This window comes from Ascidia mentula, chromosome 9 (genome assembly GCF_947561715.1).
Source record: "Ascidia mentula chromosome 9, kaAscMent1.1, whole genome shotgun sequence".
NCBI classification, from domain to species: domain Eukaryota; kingdom Metazoa; phylum Chordata; class Ascidiacea; order Phlebobranchia; family Ascidiidae; genus Ascidia; species Ascidia mentula.
In genome coordinates, this window is record NC_138574.1 from 647880 (window position 1) to 666310 (window position 18431).

Sequence of the window (18431 nt, forward strand, 5' to 3'; positions counted from 1 at the left end):
TTTAGGGCATTATAAAATAAAACCTATTACAAGTTACAAAAATATGAGCAAGCAAAGAAAAACATCCTTCAACCAAATTTCGAGGGAATCAATCCCCAGTACATCGGGAAGTGCGATGAAAATACCTGTAAGAGCAACACCACTGATGAGGCCATCAACAGGAAAAATGTCACTATCTGCTGGTGAGGAAACTTTCTTGTTTGCATTAACAATTTGAATATGTATCAGCATAGGCAAATCCAGTGTGTGGGGCCAAGGGGTCCGGACCATCCCCTGGAACATTGTTATGAAACAATTGTTTATGTGATATTTCGCGCTGATAAGGGCATTCAAATTTTTTAATGTTTGACCTGAAGTAACCTTGATTTACAGCAGAAAATCAGGGAAATCCCCTAAAATTTACAATCCACGCCTTTAAAAAATCCCAAATGTGCTTATGTGTATCAATATTGCACAATTGAAGTTTAAAGTAATTCTCAAGTTTAACATCTGTTTGTTTTCAGCAAAAGGTTCACGTGGATCAATGCACATGGGTCAGAGTGATCACCATATTGTCAAAGATATCAGACCAATTTCAGACAAAGCATTCATGAAAAAGTCTATCTTTGCTCTTGTCCATGTAAGCAGGAAAATACATACTAGAATAATGTTGTGTGGCATTCGATGCTGGTCTAAAACATTTGTAGTTGAAAGTTTTTAAAAATCATTTAAAATAGTTTTGTGATAAGCATATAACCAGGCACATTCGATGGGCTTCTTTTAAATAAACCTTTCCTCGCTGCAAAATAGTTTATTCATATATTTTATTCAGCTTTAGATATGTTGTGATCGACATGGTGTTACTAGTGATGGCAAAGTTATTGCTGTAACGTTTTAAATTTATTAACCATGTCTATGTTTTTCTACAATATAAAGTAGCCTTTTTGTTCTCAGAATGTTGAATAAATTGGTTAATAATGTGTTGTGACAATAAATATGTGAAAAATGTCACCGTCAAATTTTTGTTTTCAGTTTTTGGAGGAATTAGGTTACCCCAATCCTGTGTACCCGAAAATGATGAACCCTCCAACCAACAGGGATTATCAGAGGATCTTTGAGTACTTGGTCAGTCACATACTCGGTTCCTATAACATTGTTGGAAAACCTGACGAAGAAATGCTCAGAGTTGCCAGAGACTTGGGGTAAGTGTGGTTTAACTACAATGCACTGGGTATTGTTGATGCCGACCTGTGTTCCAGATATCCGTTTACCATTTCCAAGAGTGCACTTAACAATGTGGGAACAATGAGTGCTTGGCCGCATGCACTTGGATTATTGTCGTGGATTATGGAACTTGTTAAAGTAAGATTGATAAATGGTAATTAAAGCTTCTAAGATTTATTTGCTTACATTAATGTTGCAGTATGTTTGCCTTCCGGAAACAACTCAGCCTTTTTCTGACGATCCAAGAAAGCAAGTAAGAGTTTGTTCTTATTTTGAAATTAAAGGTGTGATAATTCTTTACTCGCTTATCTGTAATGATGGTTCTTTGTTGGAAATGTTACAATTTTCACAGGGATTAATTTGTTACTATGTGAGCTACGTACAGATGGCCACTGTTTTGACCTATGAGGTCTCATCAGTGCAGCTTGGTGTGACAAGATTGTCTATACTCCATGCTGTACTGATTTAGGTCGAAACAGTGGCCATCTGTCTGCAGCTCACAGAATTAATATTATCGGCTCCATGCTTATGTATATGATCAATTTGTTACTTTTGTGTTTTAAGAGCCACTACCAGGTGACATTTTTTGATGTTGATATCTATGTTTCAGATGAAGTTAGGTTTTTTTTACAAATCTTACAGTCTGTTTATGAGGGGGGATGATGGCCAACCACTTAAAGGCTTAATTAAAGAAATGAAACAGCAGCTAAGTAAGTTAAAGATTTTATGTATGAAGAAGTGAGTGAGCAATTTGTGTGCTGATTTTTTGAGAAAAGTATATTTCGGCTCTGTTTTATATTACTCCAAATAAAAGCATATATTGCGCAAAGCAGATCATACAACAAATGCAGTGGACACAATATATTTCATGTAAATAGTAATAAATATTTGTAGCTCAACTTGATGAAACAGCGTCATCCGAAGTCAAGGATTTGGTGCATTCTAATACAAGATTGTCGGAAGAATATCAGATGAAAATTAATGAAAAGGTAATATTTGGATATGTTTTTATGATGCCTTTCATAGCGAGGCAAAACAAACCATCAATCTTGTAACAGTTTATCTATTCATTTACCAAAACAGTGTGCAGAATGGTTTCCCAGTTTACATTCTATGTGTATTGTGTATGATATTTATATGCAACACATGTAAATGTTGTAGTTTTCAGTATCATTATTTTTCACATGTATTCTCGTAGGAAAGCAATGAACATGTCATGGATGAGATTGTTACACAGAAGAACAACACAGAGAAAATGCTCACTTACTTTTCAGATATTGATAAATATTTGGGACAACTGAAGGTATTTGCTCAAAACTTCTTGCTTTTCATTAGATTGATAAAAAATAGAGACACAGAATGTGGTAAATTATGTGTCTAAGTTGGCCGAGGAAATGTTTTTGTATATTGTTCTTGTTAAGTTCTGTAAACATTCTGTTACTGAAGCAGCCATGTATAATAACATTGTATAGCAGCTCCCCTGGCGTACTTTTAGGTTGTATAAAGTTAAGGAGTTAATTTAAAATCTCTTTAGGATAAAACGATTGGGATTAAAATGAAGACAGACGAAAATCGGGAATTGGTGGCAAAGTTGAAAGAAGACATTTCCAAAACAAAGACGACCATATCTTTGCAAGTCGGTTACCGACTGTAGTTTATAAATATGATTTTCAGATTAAATTAAGAAACTTGAACATGATTAGAGATGTTGTATTTTAATCTTGGTTGGTTTTAAAAAATTTACAAAAGTGGTCCATAATGGTAAAATTATAAACTGCAAAAAAAAATATAAAAATTATAAACTATACCTTGTAAAATTTACATTATGTCACATGCCAAAATATAATGGTGGCATTCTGGACATCATTCCCAATAATTTGTATTTTTATGAAGAAATACATTAAACTTATCTTTGCTGTGTGAAGTCGTTGTCAGCTTCTGAAGCTGAAAGACTCCTATTTGAAATTGAAGAACTACGGAAAAGTATTCAAGTTAACAAAGAAAGATTGCAAGCCACTAAGGAAGAGCAGTGGGACAAAGAAATTAAATTTGGAAAGATTGTTAATGAAGTCAGTTATTCTGAACTTTCATGTAAAAATAATAAGTACACAAGGTACACTATTATATTGCCCACTTTTTATGATGGTATTTTTGTACAAATCAATAAAGTTGTATTGTAATAAAGTTGTTTGTTGCAATTAAATTAAAAAAATTAAAACACAGCCCTTTGTAATGCAATGCCCTTTGCACTGTGATGAGGCCCATCTATTTTGCTCTTACATTTTTTGTACCTTTTATGATGTATTTCAGTTTGAAAATATGACAATTTCAAACACAATTTCTTCATATTTTTAGATGGATTCATTCGTTCACACTCACAATTGTGAGATTAAGAAACTTCATGAAAAGTTGCCTCAAGTTGCTTCCAGCTCTTTGATGGAGAGTTTGGAAAAACCTAGTGAGGAAGACTGCCACCTAGAGACAGGACATAATGGCGTCGAAGTTAATAATACAAGACTTCTAACCAAAATATTGGTAACAAATGTTATTTTTCTGTAGTTATTAGACAATTTTTTAATGTAGAATCATCACAATTTATTCAAACCAGTTTTAGTAAAAGTTTTTGACTAAACACCCAAGAATTTTAGTTTGTTTGCTGATGTCCAGAAACTTGTTGGAAATGTAAACATTAAGATATAAGTTTTTGTGAACATTTTAAGTAATAAAGACTTTACCAAACGTCAAGCATTGATAAACTGTGACTATATTTTGTCAGCCTTATCTTACCGCCATCAACAAGGAATTTGTGGAAATCCAGGGATCCCAGAAGAATGAATTAAATACACAGAAGAAAAGAATTTTACAGGTTTAATTTTTTTTATCAAATCCGCAAATTTTTCGGTTGTAACATGATATTAAATGTGGACAGTTACTAACCCAAAAATGTTTTTGGAGTCCTCTTCATATAGTAAATATATTTAGGAGTAAAAACAACCCTTGAATAATATGAATGACCTCAATTTAAAAGTTACAATTTAAAATAAAAGTAAATGTTTGGTGAAACAATCACGTTTTTTTACCACAAAGTGATCTTATTCTTGTAATTTGTCTTATCCAACTTTTCCTTCAGGACAAGGAAATGTTGGATGATTTGGAAACACAAAGGGAAACATTTAAACTAAACTTAAACAAAATATCTGCTGATGTTGAAACAACGCAAAGCGTAAGAATGAATACTTGTTGTTGTTAAACCTATGTATCCTCTATATTAAAGTGGAAATTTATTCAATCTTTTAGATGGGGATGAGGTTTGTTGATATTTCTAACAAAAAAACTATATTAATCCTTTGGTTGTTATTCAATTGTCGGCATAATACATAGTTTATATTGCCAGTAGAGCTTTGAAATATAAATTGTGTTTAATTGTGCCAGAAGAACAGATTAGTTGAAATACAATATGCCTAAAATATTATGCAGCAACATAATATTTGCATAACTTCAATTGAATTATCTGTGACAAAGAGGACTTTTGTGCATTAGGAGATTAGCAAACAAGAAGGGGATTTGAAGAAGAATCTAGAGGAGAAACAAATTCATCTCGAACATCTTCGCATGGAAAGAATGAGCACCGCTGACCGTGAGACAATAAAGAAAAAGCAAAAGGAGTATGAACGCTTTGTAATTCTTTGTGATGATTTATTTCCAACACTTATATTAGGCAATGTGGAGCCAATAATATGAATTTGTGTATAAGCTGCAGACAGATGGCCACTGTTTCGACCTAAAAGGTCTCATCAGTGCAGCTGGTATGACTATCAGACGACTTTGCTGACCAAACGGCCAAGCAAAGACTTCCACTTTGTGGTGACTATACAGTCACTGTCATCCGTTGGGCACCACCTAGTTTGGCCGTTTGGTCAGCAAAGTCGTCTGATAGTCATACCAGCTGCACTGATGAGACCTTTTAGGTAGAAACAGTGGCCATCTGTCTGCAGCTTATACACAAACTTATATTAGGATTACTCTCAGCTGCAAACAGATGGCCACTGTTTCGACCTACAAGGTCTGCAACTCACAAAAATTGTATTGTTGGCTCCACTTTGCTTATACTAATGTTCGAGTTTTTATAACCTTCCACAGTTCCAATGATTGGGTGGAATGTATTTACCCCATGTTTGTGAATGCATCAACCCCAGTGTTGTCGCCTAAGTTTTTATTTGTACATTCATTTCATCAATTTAAATTCCACCGCAGCAATTTTTTCAAATATATTTTTTCTGTAAAATAGTAAAAGCCTGTGGTTAAATTAGTTGTACTTTTACAAATGTGTTTGCATGAGAAAAATATGTTAAAAATGTTCTGCTACGTTTTTAGGTTCGAGTCGTTTAAAAACTCAGCAATGAAAAAGGAAGCAGATTATGAAAAGTGCCTCGTCTTGATGGCTCAGCGTTATTTAAAGTTGCAAGAAGACTTGAAGCAGATGGTTGGAAAGTTCGATGAAACTGTGGCGGATATGGACAAAGTAAGCAGTGTTTTACAACAAAAAAACAATCTTGCTACTGCACAGGCTTTCCAGCTACTCTATTAAACATACACTCTGGCATTGCATCCGTATCTGAATCTCTTTTACTGAACAAGTGTAAGAACCTTCCATGCTTTCCAACTATTGGGCTAAGTTCTTTCAAGGAGTGCGTAGCATGATACCTCACAATTAGATCAGTTGTAATCCACAGTTTATGTGAACGCGCTGTTATAGTTGAGTTGTTGACATTAAATCCCAGTAGGATCGTGTTCACCTGCTTTTTGTTTTCAGGAATTAGTGAGTAAAAGAGAAGCTTTGCGAGCGAAAATGGAAGAAATTGATCCAGAAATCGCAAACCTGGAAGAATTTGTGGCTCAGATTCAGAATTCTGCTTGATCAACTTTCGTTACCTGCAGACTACTTTGCATGGTTGAGGGTGTACAGAACTACGTGGACCGAACAAACATGGTTTTCATATCTATTTTTATGTTGATAAAAAATAAAATGCTGATTTCAAAAGTGGGTCTGCTCTATCATCGACCAAAATAATGTTTCTCGTTTATTTCATTGGCTACAGTAGAAGTAAGTACAAGTATGGCACAAAAATGATGAATTGATAAAAAAAAAACAGGGTCTAAAAGGTCACGCACCATTTTTGTTTGCAAGAAGTGCTCCATTGATTACAGGGTCAATTTTGTACAGAACTAGGATGCAAGTAAAAATGTACAGATTCCATACCTGTGAAAAGGACACTCGCATATAAAAAGTACAGATAACATGACAATAAAAAAGCTTGCAAGCACCACAAAAGAATTCAGAAAAACTCCCTTACATTCTACAAATGTGCAAAATCTTGGAAAGTCCCATATTTGATTAAAAGTCATTTTCTGTGTTGATGTTTTGATGACACTTTACTGCATTGTTTAAAACTTTTTTGACAAATTATATTATCCACAATTTTGTGGCATTGCATATGGGTACTGGACATTCAGGTCACAAGCTCTTCAATAGTTGCCATTGGATTTTAATGTTCTTTTAAGCTTCTTGTAAGCACCAAATGGCGGTTACAATTCACACAGAAATAGTTCTGCCTTGGTCATCTGTATCGTGGTAAACACCAACTTCAATTTCTGAACGACTGCTGTTGCTTCCACTTCTGAAAGTCACAACAAATTTGGTATCAGAGAAAAGTCATGTGATTAACTTTATGACCAAAAAAAGTAATGTGAAGTTGAAAGAAATGGAATTTTATATGAAATACAGGTCAGCAAACCTTGGTTGTGATTTCTTCAGGAGTTTCTGGTTAGCTCCACCATTTGCTCGTTGGTCCTTCCCTCCTTCAGTTGGTCTGTACTTGTCTGTCCTCTCACCACTTTTTGTTCTGAGAGAGTTGCGGGGCTTGGGTTTTGGTCTAAATGCAAGACATTGTAAATGTGTTAAATTCACAAACCATGGCAAATATAATTGGCATCTTCTACCACACTTGGCACACTTATGGTTCCACAATAGTAATTGCAAGCTTGCTCAAATTACTAGAACACCAGGTAAATCAACTCCACTGAGACGTTTTATTTAGACCCTAAGGGTACAATGGGTTTAGTGGGAAAGTCACTAAATATACAGTAAATTCGATAACGTTAGAAACACATATTCTTCCATCACGAGAATATGTGAAACAACATGTTTTAACTACTCGAAAACGCAAGCACAAAATTAATATGCGTTGATGAAATTCTGCACAAATATCTGTACTTACTCCATCCAATAAAAGTTTTCTGTCCTGTTTAACACGAAAGAGTTTAAACATGAAATATTGAAAGTTTGCAAAATCATTTGGTAAACAAAATATTTGCAAACAGTTTGTTACTGATGCTATCAGGCCTAATATTCAATAAATTCAAAGCTCTTCTGGTTGAAATTGTTAAACATTTAAAATTTAAAAACAGTCTTCAAACCCTAGTTATTGAAACCACATCCGATAACCATAATCCCACCTCTCTCCCGATCTGTTCTCCTTCTGACTGTTTTGGTAAGGGTTTGATGCCCTGCTTGTTGTGGCTGTTGACGAGCCAGCTTCTGAAGAAGGATTTCTTCTTTTCATGGATTTTTTTGCATCTCTCACCAAATTGCTGGTCATTGTGACAAGCTCGGCAAATGTTGGCCTCACCTCTGGGTCTTCCATCCAACATTTTGCCATTATTTTGTGCCTAGAAAAGATCACACACTTAAAGTCAACAAAATTATCAGCAAAAAACATGTACTGAAAATACACACACTGAACATTACAAAATATCAAGTGTTCAAATTATTGTCTCTGCAAGGAAATGAGAAATACTTTTGCAATAATTTGCAAAACAAGGTATAGCTTACAGTTTAGCAGGACAGCATTCTGGCCGTTCCATTCTTTTATTTTCACCAAGATATTGCAGAATATCAACAGCTTGTACTGTTGGATAGGGAATAGCTCCTCTTGTCATTATCTCCCATGTAACCACACCATACGACCACTGTAGCAAACAACAATTTCATAACTAATGTAAGTAGCTAAAATGTATGAATATAATAGCTCTCAATACTCTTCAATTTAGTTTAGAGTGGAGACATTATGCAAAGTGCAGACATGGCTTTGAACATTTGTGTAATGAGATTTAAATGCAAACATAGTTAATAATGGATTACAGAGGTAAATTGTGGCGTGTTAAATATTTACTAAATGGCACAAGCCACATGTTCAACATTGAAATTATTCAGTCCACTGGTATTTGAAAGCTGAATTGCTGATTTGTTTCAGAAAAGAAGTGGTAATTACTGGTGAATTATTGAATTCCAACAAACCATGGCAAATGCCCTAAGGACAAAAGTACTTGAGTGATGACCTATTACTCACAGACAACATTGCTCAATAAAAATGAAATGAATAAAATTACAACAGTTAAAAACACAAACAAGCATTTTAATGAATTAAATATCCGATGTAAGTGTTTATATGTGAAGTAGAAACTTCTTGTCCACATAATATTGAAGGTTTGAGTTGCCTGGCCAGGACAATTACTTGTAATCTGATATGAAATTAGTAAACCACAAACTCTTAGCAACACAATACAAGTTGATTTCAAGCAAACTATAGGTTACATTGGATAAAATGTGATACAGATGTGAATTAATGATTGAAGCCAGTAATAGCAGCATATATAAAAATGCTTCTTTTATGTTATGCAACAAGCAGCTTATAAAGTTGTTACTTTTTAGATCAAAAATAATGCAACAGATAACTGGAACAATACAAGTTCCTGCTTGAAAAAGCCTGTTCACAAACAATACAAAAGACTGTGGAGGCCAAAGACAAACTTATTCACAAATTAAGTGAAGCATGAAAACTTACAACATCACTTTTCTCCCCGTACTTTCCATATCTGATACTTTCAGGTGGCATCCATTTCAGTGGGAGTTGGGTTTTGACGCTGCTTCGATAATAATCACGATCAAACAAGTCTCGAGACAAACCAAAATCTGCAACTCTGACTGTTTCATCAAAATCCACCCTGCAAGACAATGAAAACAATTTTATACTACCCAAGACCAAAGGGTTATCAAAAAGGTTTTGAAGTTTAATGCTGGTGAATGTTAATCTGCAAGGCTGTAAATTCTATATTTAAGTGTTTCCACAGTAAATATTATAAACATACATGCAGTTTCTTGCTGCCAAGTCCCTGTGAACAAACTTCTTCTCAGCAAGGTAGGCCATTCCCTTTGCAACGTCAGCACAAAACTTGAGCAAGTGAAGGACAGTGAGCACCTGACAAACATCAGTGTCAGCATTAAAATGCTAGATGTCATCAATATCCACAACACAATCCAGTAAATAAAGTAAAGAATACTCAGGTCAGATCTATTTAATTATTTGTTGTTAAACTGTTTTTTTTATGCAAATATTGAACATAACTACATTCTGCAAGCATTTCTATTTTAAAAACTGTGCATTTGCTAGATGGAATAAATTATTTATATTTAGTCGCAATTGGGCACCCATGTATATAAGGCTAATGTTGGTCTTTCTTCAAGGCACACCTACGCAATGTAAATACTGGATGTCCAAGTCAATATTTACACACATTGCAATATATATACAGTGTGGGAAAGGGTTTGCCACAATCTGATGTATCAGTACATATCCTATACATCACTGATCAATTGTAAAGCAAGTGTTGGGTTACCCACACTGGATGACTATCCCACGACATGCGGGTAAAGAGGATAAGGCAATGGCGGATATTTTATGTAACATCATGTTACTACATTTGTTCAAATGCCATACTTTACCTAGACCACGTATGATGATTACATGGGAATGACATTGCCTAACCAAACATACATGTAGTTATTGCATAATGATGTATATGCCTAATTATGTCCTTAATTCTAGGATATAAATTGTTTTTATTTTATTAAAAGAGAATGGAAAAGGTACATTAGGTGAAATTGTATCGTGGTGTTTGCATTCATGCACTTTGTCCTGATGAAGGTCGAATGCTCATCAACCGAAACATTAACCAAGTAAATTATTTTTTGCAATAAGAGCTTTTGAGATTATTAAAGTAAAAATGTGATTTAATGCTGACTCCAGCACCAAGTTACATAAATAACTGAACCACAATACAAGTTTGGCTTTCATAAAATATCTCCACATGACACTTACATTATTGCCATCCCTGAGGTAAGTACGTAAGTCTCCGTTCTCCATAAAGGGAAGAACAATGAGTGGGGACGACTTTCGGTGTTCCATGTCCGAATCCATGCAAACTCCCAATAAGGACAGAACATTGGGGTGATCCAAACCCCTCATCATTACCCCTTCTCTAAGGAATTTTTCAATGTCCTCTGGATCATCAACGTCTAAATTTAAAAATAAAGGATAATATTTTGAAATAATGACTTTTCGTTTCGGGTGAATGTAGTTGTACATTAAAAAACAAAAAAGTTTTTTGAATATAATCCAGAGGAATTATAACTCTAACCGATTTGAACCTAAATGACAAAACCAGTGTTTGCAAAACACCCCAATTGTCTTGGGCAGTGGAGCAGAACTATTGGAAAGCAGTCAACCATAAACGAAAGATAAAACCACAATGATGTCATAGCCTTGTTAACAAAACTATTTGTAACGTCATTCTGACACATAGATCAGGAAACTCATTGATTCCAGTAAGTTATTCAAATGTGCCAATTATGACCGAGTGAAAGTTGTATAACATAAATTCAAATATTCAGGACAGGAAAAATATAGTTGTGAACATGAAGAGATATCACTCATTAAATTAATTACAATGATCACCTCACCAATATTAATGAAAACAATGTTTAAAACTACAAACCATCTGCATACTTTTTAAACTTTTCACTGCAACATTGATGGTTGTGTTGTCGCGACGACGAAGTTTACCCTTCCAAACATCCCCAAAGTTTCCACTTGTGATAACAACTCCAAGCTGTAACCTCTCTCTTTCCAAATAACATTCACTCAAACCAACAGCAAGATCATTGTCAAAGTTGTCCAGGACTGGAGTTTCATAAACATTATCAGATGGTGGAGCTGAAAGAGAATTACTTTCATGAAACATAAATACACGAAATTCTAGTTAAGTAAAGCCTAAAAAAATCAGCACTTTTTGTAGTGTAAATTATGTTGCACAATACCTATGTTTTGAGAATAAAGAGACTGACACATAGTGCTGAAAACATTGGCATGTTTGATTGATTTAAGAAGTTTCTACATAAACTTTGCCATCACTTATGTTTTATAAGCTGATTAGTTGAGGTTGGAAGATTCTTACCTGTTCTCCTTGTATAGTAACTCAGCATAGGATATGGATTGTAGGTCTCCGAGCTTGCATTCATCTTCTTGTCAAGATCGCCTTTGTGTCGTTTCCACAATACAAACACAAGTATGATGATGATAATAAATCCTATGACACCGAATAATATCCCAAGAATCAGTCCGACTGGATTGTCTTGACTTGCATTGGTGGTTTGTCCAGTGTATTGAGCCCAGAATGTGTTCTAGACAACAAGAATATTGCAAGTAATCACTTTCACAGAAATATCATAAACACATGAAACAAAAACTTCTTCCACACCTAAAGTTATTAAAAAAATCTGTTACCTAGTCTTTATTGAATATAAACATGAACTTCCAAAATATTTCACAAAATCTCATTGTCTTGAATAAGTGTCAAAAAAATTAACGGACTGTAAAACAGGAACTTACCAGACTGTCAACATCAGTTTCGAAAACCTCACGAGCTTCCTCCCAACTACACATTTCCTCCAAACATTCTCGTTCAAGATTTCCCTGCTGAGCTTCTTCAAAGTGAAGGAAGGTGTTGGCGAGGATCTTTCTCGACAGAAAACTGTTGGCCTCTTTCTGGTCGAGATAAATATCTCGATTTTGAAAAATTTTCATGTTGAAAGTTTGACGTTTTCACCAAAACATGTATCTCAGTGTGCATCAGGTAGACATTTTTTATCAAAAGGACCTAAAACACTACAAATACCTGTAACAGTGGAAACTAAAAATAGGCTACATTTTAAATTTAATCAAATTTATATATTTTATAATATAAGGTGAATACTATTCACATCATAGAAGCAAATTGAAAGCTATTCCTGAACTTTGAATTGAAAAACAAACACAAACAATTCTTCAACAACCTTTCGCAACAAATGCAAAGAAACAATAAAAGTTAAAAAACACCCACACAAAAAGCGCAACTTTTATCCGTACCACTGCAGTACTTTTATTTGTTCATCGAAACATCGAAGCCAGTTTACGAATGCCGACTTCTTATCAAAGGCCATTTTGTTTTTAAATAACTTTATTTAATTTTGCAAATTAAACTTTACGTGAAAAAATAATCCCGAATTTGAGCGGTGGACGCAGAATCGTTCTTGCCCTACCATAGGGCGCAACCCTTCGTTAGATGAAGAAACGCGCGTAAAAAGCGGATGCGTTCCGCTGCTATGGGAAGTTGTCGCTGTCATGAAAACAGCGACGCAGCAAGAATTTGATGATAATAGCAAATATTCAGGCCAATACGACGAAAGCCCTTGGCCTAGTTGTCCACGTACGGTCATCGAAAATGCAATTATTTCCCTTAAAAAGCAGTCAGGCAAGCTTGGAGTAATCCAATTGTTGACGCAAACCGCTCATGCCCGCGCCCATAATGTTATGGGCAATGGAAAAAATGTTTAGTGGTGATGCAAATACGTTGGAATGTAGCAATTATTTCCCTTGGAATTACGCGACTCCTCACACTGGATGTGTTTGGAGTCGCGTTTTTTTCATAAAATAAAAATCATAGGTTGTCTGTTGCCGAGGGTTGATCGATTCTAATGTTGTCAACGACCATGCAAAGATTTGTCAAGAGCAGGCGGTAGTCGAAGAGTCAGTCTTGCCCTACTATGAGAGACAACCTTCGTGTGAAGGCGTGGGCTCGGTGAATGGTTTCGAGTGGCGATAATGGTGCGGATAGGTTGGAATTTTGACTGGGGCGGTGCGGCCACGAGGTGGCAGAGTATATGAAAGTAGCAAATATGTAGTAAGAGAACAAATGCCTCGTTTGGTGCAACATGCGTCAAAAGCTGTAAAAATGTATGCGAGTTGAAAAACAAATCACAGGGATAACTTGTTTTTATGTTAGCGTGGAGGTAATTATAAAACCTGATCTTGTTGATTAGGAATGCGGTAAGCGTTGTCTTATACTGAACGTGAGCTGGGTTTTGATGCGGGCAGAAAAATGCGAGTAAGAATGTAGCGTTTCGAAATTAGTGGTTGTCACGCGGATATGTGTGAGTGGGTTCTAGAATTGAAATGTGTCAGTTAAGTTTATAAGCGACTCTGGACACTATGTTTGGTGTCTTGAGTCGCTTTTTTTCCTAAAAATTTTTTATGGTAGAAAAATAAAATTTGTTGAAAAGGCGTTTGTGTGAACGCAGAGTCGACAAAATTGCCGTTTTTCGACCATTCATGGTAAATTTTTCCCATTGTGTACACACAGAGTTGGTCGAATTCCGACAAAAAAAGAAAAAAAACGCGCGAAAACACAAAATCGAGCACATTTGATCGATCGGATGCCCACATTTCGGTTCGAAAGACGAATCTGAGATCCATCTTTCGTGTCGAGTTTTTGGCATCCGATCGACCAAAAGTGTTGATTTTGCGCCTTCGAGCGACAAGTTTTAATTTTTTTACAATGGAATTGCTGTTGCAATGCCGCAACCCTTGCATTGCTTGTCAGTCGTTCCGACCACAGGAGCAGACCGACTTATCGAAACTTGGCTTCCTCCACCAAGTGTTCGGACGGTAGGTTCGCATCCGCGTCACCCGCGACTTTGCCACACCACTCACTATGCAACATCTCAACCAAAGCCAGGCAAAATTACATGAAAGTTTGTAACTCTTACGGTCGGCGTACAGTTGCCCCTCCACATAGGGCAGATATCGACTCTGTGTGTACGTTTGGTTCAGAACGCTCTAGGCAACCTTCAGACGCAAAAAAACAATGATGGCCATCATCATAGTTGTGCAATATCGACTCTGTTCGCACGTTTTGCTTCAAGTCCATGGGCGCTGCTGGCTGTCTGGAAATATCAAATTTCCCGCAATCAATCTTTACCAATAGTTTGTACGTTGTCTTTCTGTTCGATCGACAAGATCGAAACTGATCAGAATTCACTTTCTGCAAATGCAGATCAAACACCATCCGCGCATTCTCTCAATGTAGTTTAATATCGACTCTGTTCACACCGCTCGGTCCAGGTTTAAAACTTCGGCATCAGCAAATTTTCACAGAACGATGCACACTAGTATCGACCCCCTCCACAACGCGACGACTTGCCCCTTACACTAGTACAATATCGACTCTCTGTCCAACGCCACTCTACAAGAGCAGGTGGTGGTCGAAGAGTCGATCTTGCCCTACTATGAGAGACAAACTTCGCGTGAAGGCGCGGGCTCAGTGAATGGTTTCGAGTGACGAGAATGGTGCGGATAGGTTGGAATTTTGACTGGGGCGGTGCGTGCCACGTGGTGGCAGAGCATATGAAAGTAGCAAATATGTAGTAAGAGAACAAATGCCTCGTTTGGTGCAGCATGCGTCAAAAGCTGCAAAAATGTATGCGAGTTGAAAAACAAATCACAGGGATAACTTGTTTTTATGTTAGCGCAGAGGGAATTATAAAACATGTTGTTGATTAGGAATACGGTAAGCGTTGTCTTGGTAGTACTGAACGTGAGCTGGGTTTTGGTGCGGGCAGAAAAATGCGAGTAAGAATGCAATGTTTCCAAATTAGTGGTTGTCACGCGGATATGTGTAAGTGGGTTCTAGAAACAAGGTAGCGGTGGTGCAAGAGGTTATTATCGAAATGTGTGTCAGTTAAGTTTATAAGCGACTCTGGACGCCATGTTTGGTGTCTTGAGTCGCTTTTTTTCCTAAAAATTTTTTATGGTAGAAAAATAAAATTTGTTGAAAAGGCGTTTGTGTGAACGCAGAGTCGACAAAATTGCCGTTTTTCGACCATTTTTGGTAAATTTTTCCCATTGTGTACACACAGAGTTGATCGAATTTCGACAAAAAAAGAAAAAAACGCGCGAAAACACAAAATCGAGCACATTGGTCGATCGGATGCCCACATTTCGGTTCGAATGAAGAATCTGAGGCTGATAATTCAGCTTGAGATCCATCTTTCGAGTCGAGTTTTTCGCATCCGATCGACCAAAAGTGCTGATTTTGCGCCTTCGAGCGACAAGTTTTAATTTTTCACAATGGAATTGCTGATGCGATGCCGCAACCCTTCCATTGCTTGCCAGTCGTTCCGACCACAGGAGCAGACCAACAACCGACTGATCGAAACTTGGCTTCCTCCACCAAGTGTTCGGACGGTAGGTTCGCATCCGCGTCACCCGCGACTTTGCCACACCACTCATTATGCATCATCACATCCTATAAAATCGACTTGCTTGCTTCGCCGCGCGAAAACAAACACCACTACCACACAACACATAGTAGTGCGATATCGAATCTGCGTACACCGCTCGGTTTGCACCAACCACGCAAAACACGGCCAGGCAAAATTACATGAAAGTTTGTAACTCACACGGTCGGCGTACAGTTGCCCCTCCACATAGTGCAGATATCGACTCTGTGTGTACGTTTGGTTCAGAACCCTCTGGGCAACCTTCAGACGCAAAAAAACAATGATGGCCATCAAACATAGCAGTGCAATATCGACTCTGTTCGCACGTTTTGCTTCAAGTCCATGAGCGCTGCTGGCTGTCTGGAAATATCAAATTTCTCGCAATCAATCTTTACCAATAGTCTGTACGTTGGCTTTCTGTTCGATCGACAAGATCGAAACTGATCAGAATTCACTTTCTGCAAATGCAGATCAAACACCATCCGCGCATTCTCTCAATGTAGTTTAATATCGACTCTGTTCACACCGCTCGGTCCAGTTTTAAAACTTCGGCATCAGCAATTTTTCACAGAACGATACACACTAGTATCGACCCCCTCCACAACGCGACGACTTGCCCCTTACACTAGTACAATATCGACTCTCTGTCCAACGCCACTCTACAAGAGCAAGCGGTGGTCGAAGAGTCGATCTTGCCCTACTATGAGAGACAACCTTCGTGTGAAGGCGTGGGCTCAGTGAATGGTTTCGAGTGACGAGTATGGTGCGGATAGGTTGGAATTTTGACTGGGGCGGTGCGTGTCACGAGGTGGCAGAGTATATGAAAGTAGCAAATATGTAGTAAGAGAACAAATGCCTCGTTTGGTGCAGCATGCGTCAAAAGCTGTAAAAATGTATGCGAGTTGAAAAACAAACCACAGGGATAACTTGTTTTTATGTTAGCGCAGAGGGAATTATAATACCTGATGTTGATAGGAATACGGTAAGCGTTATCTTGGTAATACTGAATGTGAGCTGGGTTTTGATGCGGGCAGAAAAATGCGAGTAAGAATGCAATGTTTCCAAATTAGTGGTTGTCACGCGGATATGTGTAAGTGGGTTCTAGAATCAAGGTAGCGGTGGTGCAAGAGGTTATTATCGAAATGTGTGTCAGTTAAGTTTATAAGCGACTCTGGACGCCATGTTTGGTGTCTTGAGTCGCTTTTTTTCCTAAAAATTTTTTATGGTAGAAAAATAAAATTTGCTGAAAAGGCGGTTGTGTGAACGCAGAGTCGACAAAATTGCCGTTTTTCGACCATTTTTGGTAATTTTTTCCCATTGTGTAAACACAGAGTTGGTCGAATTTCGACAAAAAAAGAAAAAAACGCGCGAAAACACAAAATCGAGCACATTTGGTCGATCGGATGCCCACATTTCGGTTCGAATAACGAATCTGAGGCTGATAATTCAGCTTGAGATCCATCTTTCGAGTCGAGTTTTTGGCATCCGATCGACCAAAAGTGCTGATTTTGCGCCTTCGAGCGACAAGTTTTAATTTTTCACAATGGAATTGCTGTTGCATTGCTTGCTAGTCGTTCCGACCACAGCAGGAGACCAACAAGCGACTTATCGAACTTGGCTTCCTCCACCAAGTGTTCGGACGGTAGGTTCGCATCCGCGTCACCCACGACTTTGCCACACCACTCACTATGCAACATCTCATCCCATCAAATCGACTTGCTTGCTTCGCCGCGCACCACGACCATACCTCTTAAGGTAGTGCGATATCGAATCTACGTACACCGCTTGGTTTGCATATAACACCCAAACCCGGCCAGGCAAAAATCAGTGTACAATTGCCCCTCCAGATAGGGCAGATATCGACTCTGTGTGTACGTTTGGTTTGGAACCTTGTTTTGGTGACGTCACACACATGATGAGAGCAACCTCCAGATGCAAACCACGATGGCGGCCACTGCAGGCTGTCAGGAAATATCATCTTTCCTGCGAACAATCTTTGCTCAAGTTGTACGTTGGCTTTCCGTTCGATCGACAAGAACGAAACTGATCAGAATTCGCTTTCTGCAAATGCAGATCGAACACCATCCGCGCGTTCTCTCAATGTAGTTTAATATCGACTCTGTTCACACCGCTCGGTCCAGGTTTACAAAGTTTGAACTTCACTATCGAAAACTTTTCACAGAACGATAAACACTAATATCGACCCCTTTCCCAACGCGACGACTTGCCCCTTACACTAGTACAATATCGACTCTCTGTCCACCGCCACTCTACGCAAGAGCAGGCGGTGGTCGAAGAGTCGATCTTGCCCTACTATGAGAGACAACCTTCGCGTAAAGGCGTGGGCTCAGTGAATGGTTTCGAGTGGCGAGAATGGTGTGGATAGGTTGGAATTTTGACTGGGGCGGTGCGTGCCACGAGGTGGCAGATTATATGAAAGTAGCAAATATGTAGTAAGAGAACAAATGCCTCGTTTGGTGCAGCATGCGTCAAAAGCTGTTAAAATGTATGCAAGTGGAAAAAGTGGAAAAAGTAACCACAGGGATAACTTGCTTTTATGTTAGCGTGGAGGGAATTATAATATCTGATGTTGTTGATTAGGAATACGGTAAGCGTTGTCTTGGTAATGTTGAACGTGAGCTGGGTTTTATTATGGGCGGCAAAATGCGTGCAAGAATGTAGCGTTTCTATATTAAAGGTTGCCACGTGGATATTTTAAAGTGGGTTGTATTGA

At 37.7% G+C, this 18431-nt stretch overlaps 2 protein-coding genes across 3 annotated transcripts; one reads left to right on the forward strand and one right to left on the reverse strand.

Moving 5' to 3' along the window:
• LOC145914799 (kinetochore protein NDC80 homolog) lies at nucleotides 1–6222 on the forward strand. The gene is made up of 16 exons (XM_083002648.1): nucleotides 1–182; nucleotides 504–619; nucleotides 1012–1181; nucleotides 1239–1341; nucleotides 1403–1456; nucleotides 1814–1913; nucleotides 2098–2192; nucleotides 2402–2506; nucleotides 2738–2839; nucleotides 3129–3272; nucleotides 3559–3738; nucleotides 3980–4069; nucleotides 4334–4426; nucleotides 4744–4868; nucleotides 5578–5725; nucleotides 6017–6222. The coding sequence occupies exons 1-16, from the start codon at nucleotides 44–46 to the stop codon at nucleotides 6119–6121; spliced, it is 1869 nt and encodes a 622-aa protein (XP_082858774.1). The 5' UTR covers nucleotides 1–43; the 3' UTR covers nucleotides 6122–6222.
• A 49-nt stretch (nucleotides 6223–6271) lies between these two features.
• Nucleotides 6272–12287, reverse strand: LOC145914800 (hepatocyte growth factor receptor-like). 2 transcript variants are annotated; one of them, XM_083002649.1, is made up of 11 exons: nucleotides 11991–12287; nucleotides 11557–11782; nucleotides 11109–11315; nucleotides 10422–10618; nucleotides 9412–9521; nucleotides 9108–9267; nucleotides 8096–8232; nucleotides 7720–7932; nucleotides 7482–7505; nucleotides 6999–7136; nucleotides 6272–6881 (listed from the first exon to the last, which is right to left on the reverse strand). In XM_083002649.1, the coding sequence occupies exons 1-11, from the start codon at nucleotides 12183–12185 to the stop codon at nucleotides 6797–6799; spliced, it is 1692 nt and encodes a 563-aa protein (XP_082858775.1). In that variant the 5' UTR covers nucleotides 12186–12287; the 3' UTR covers nucleotides 6272–6796. The 2 variants fall into 2 exon arrangements, with proteins under 2 accessions (XP_082858775.1, XP_082858776.1); XM_083002650.1 differs by lacking the exon at nucleotides 7482–7505.
• Nucleotides 12288–18431: the final 6144 nt, after the last annotated feature.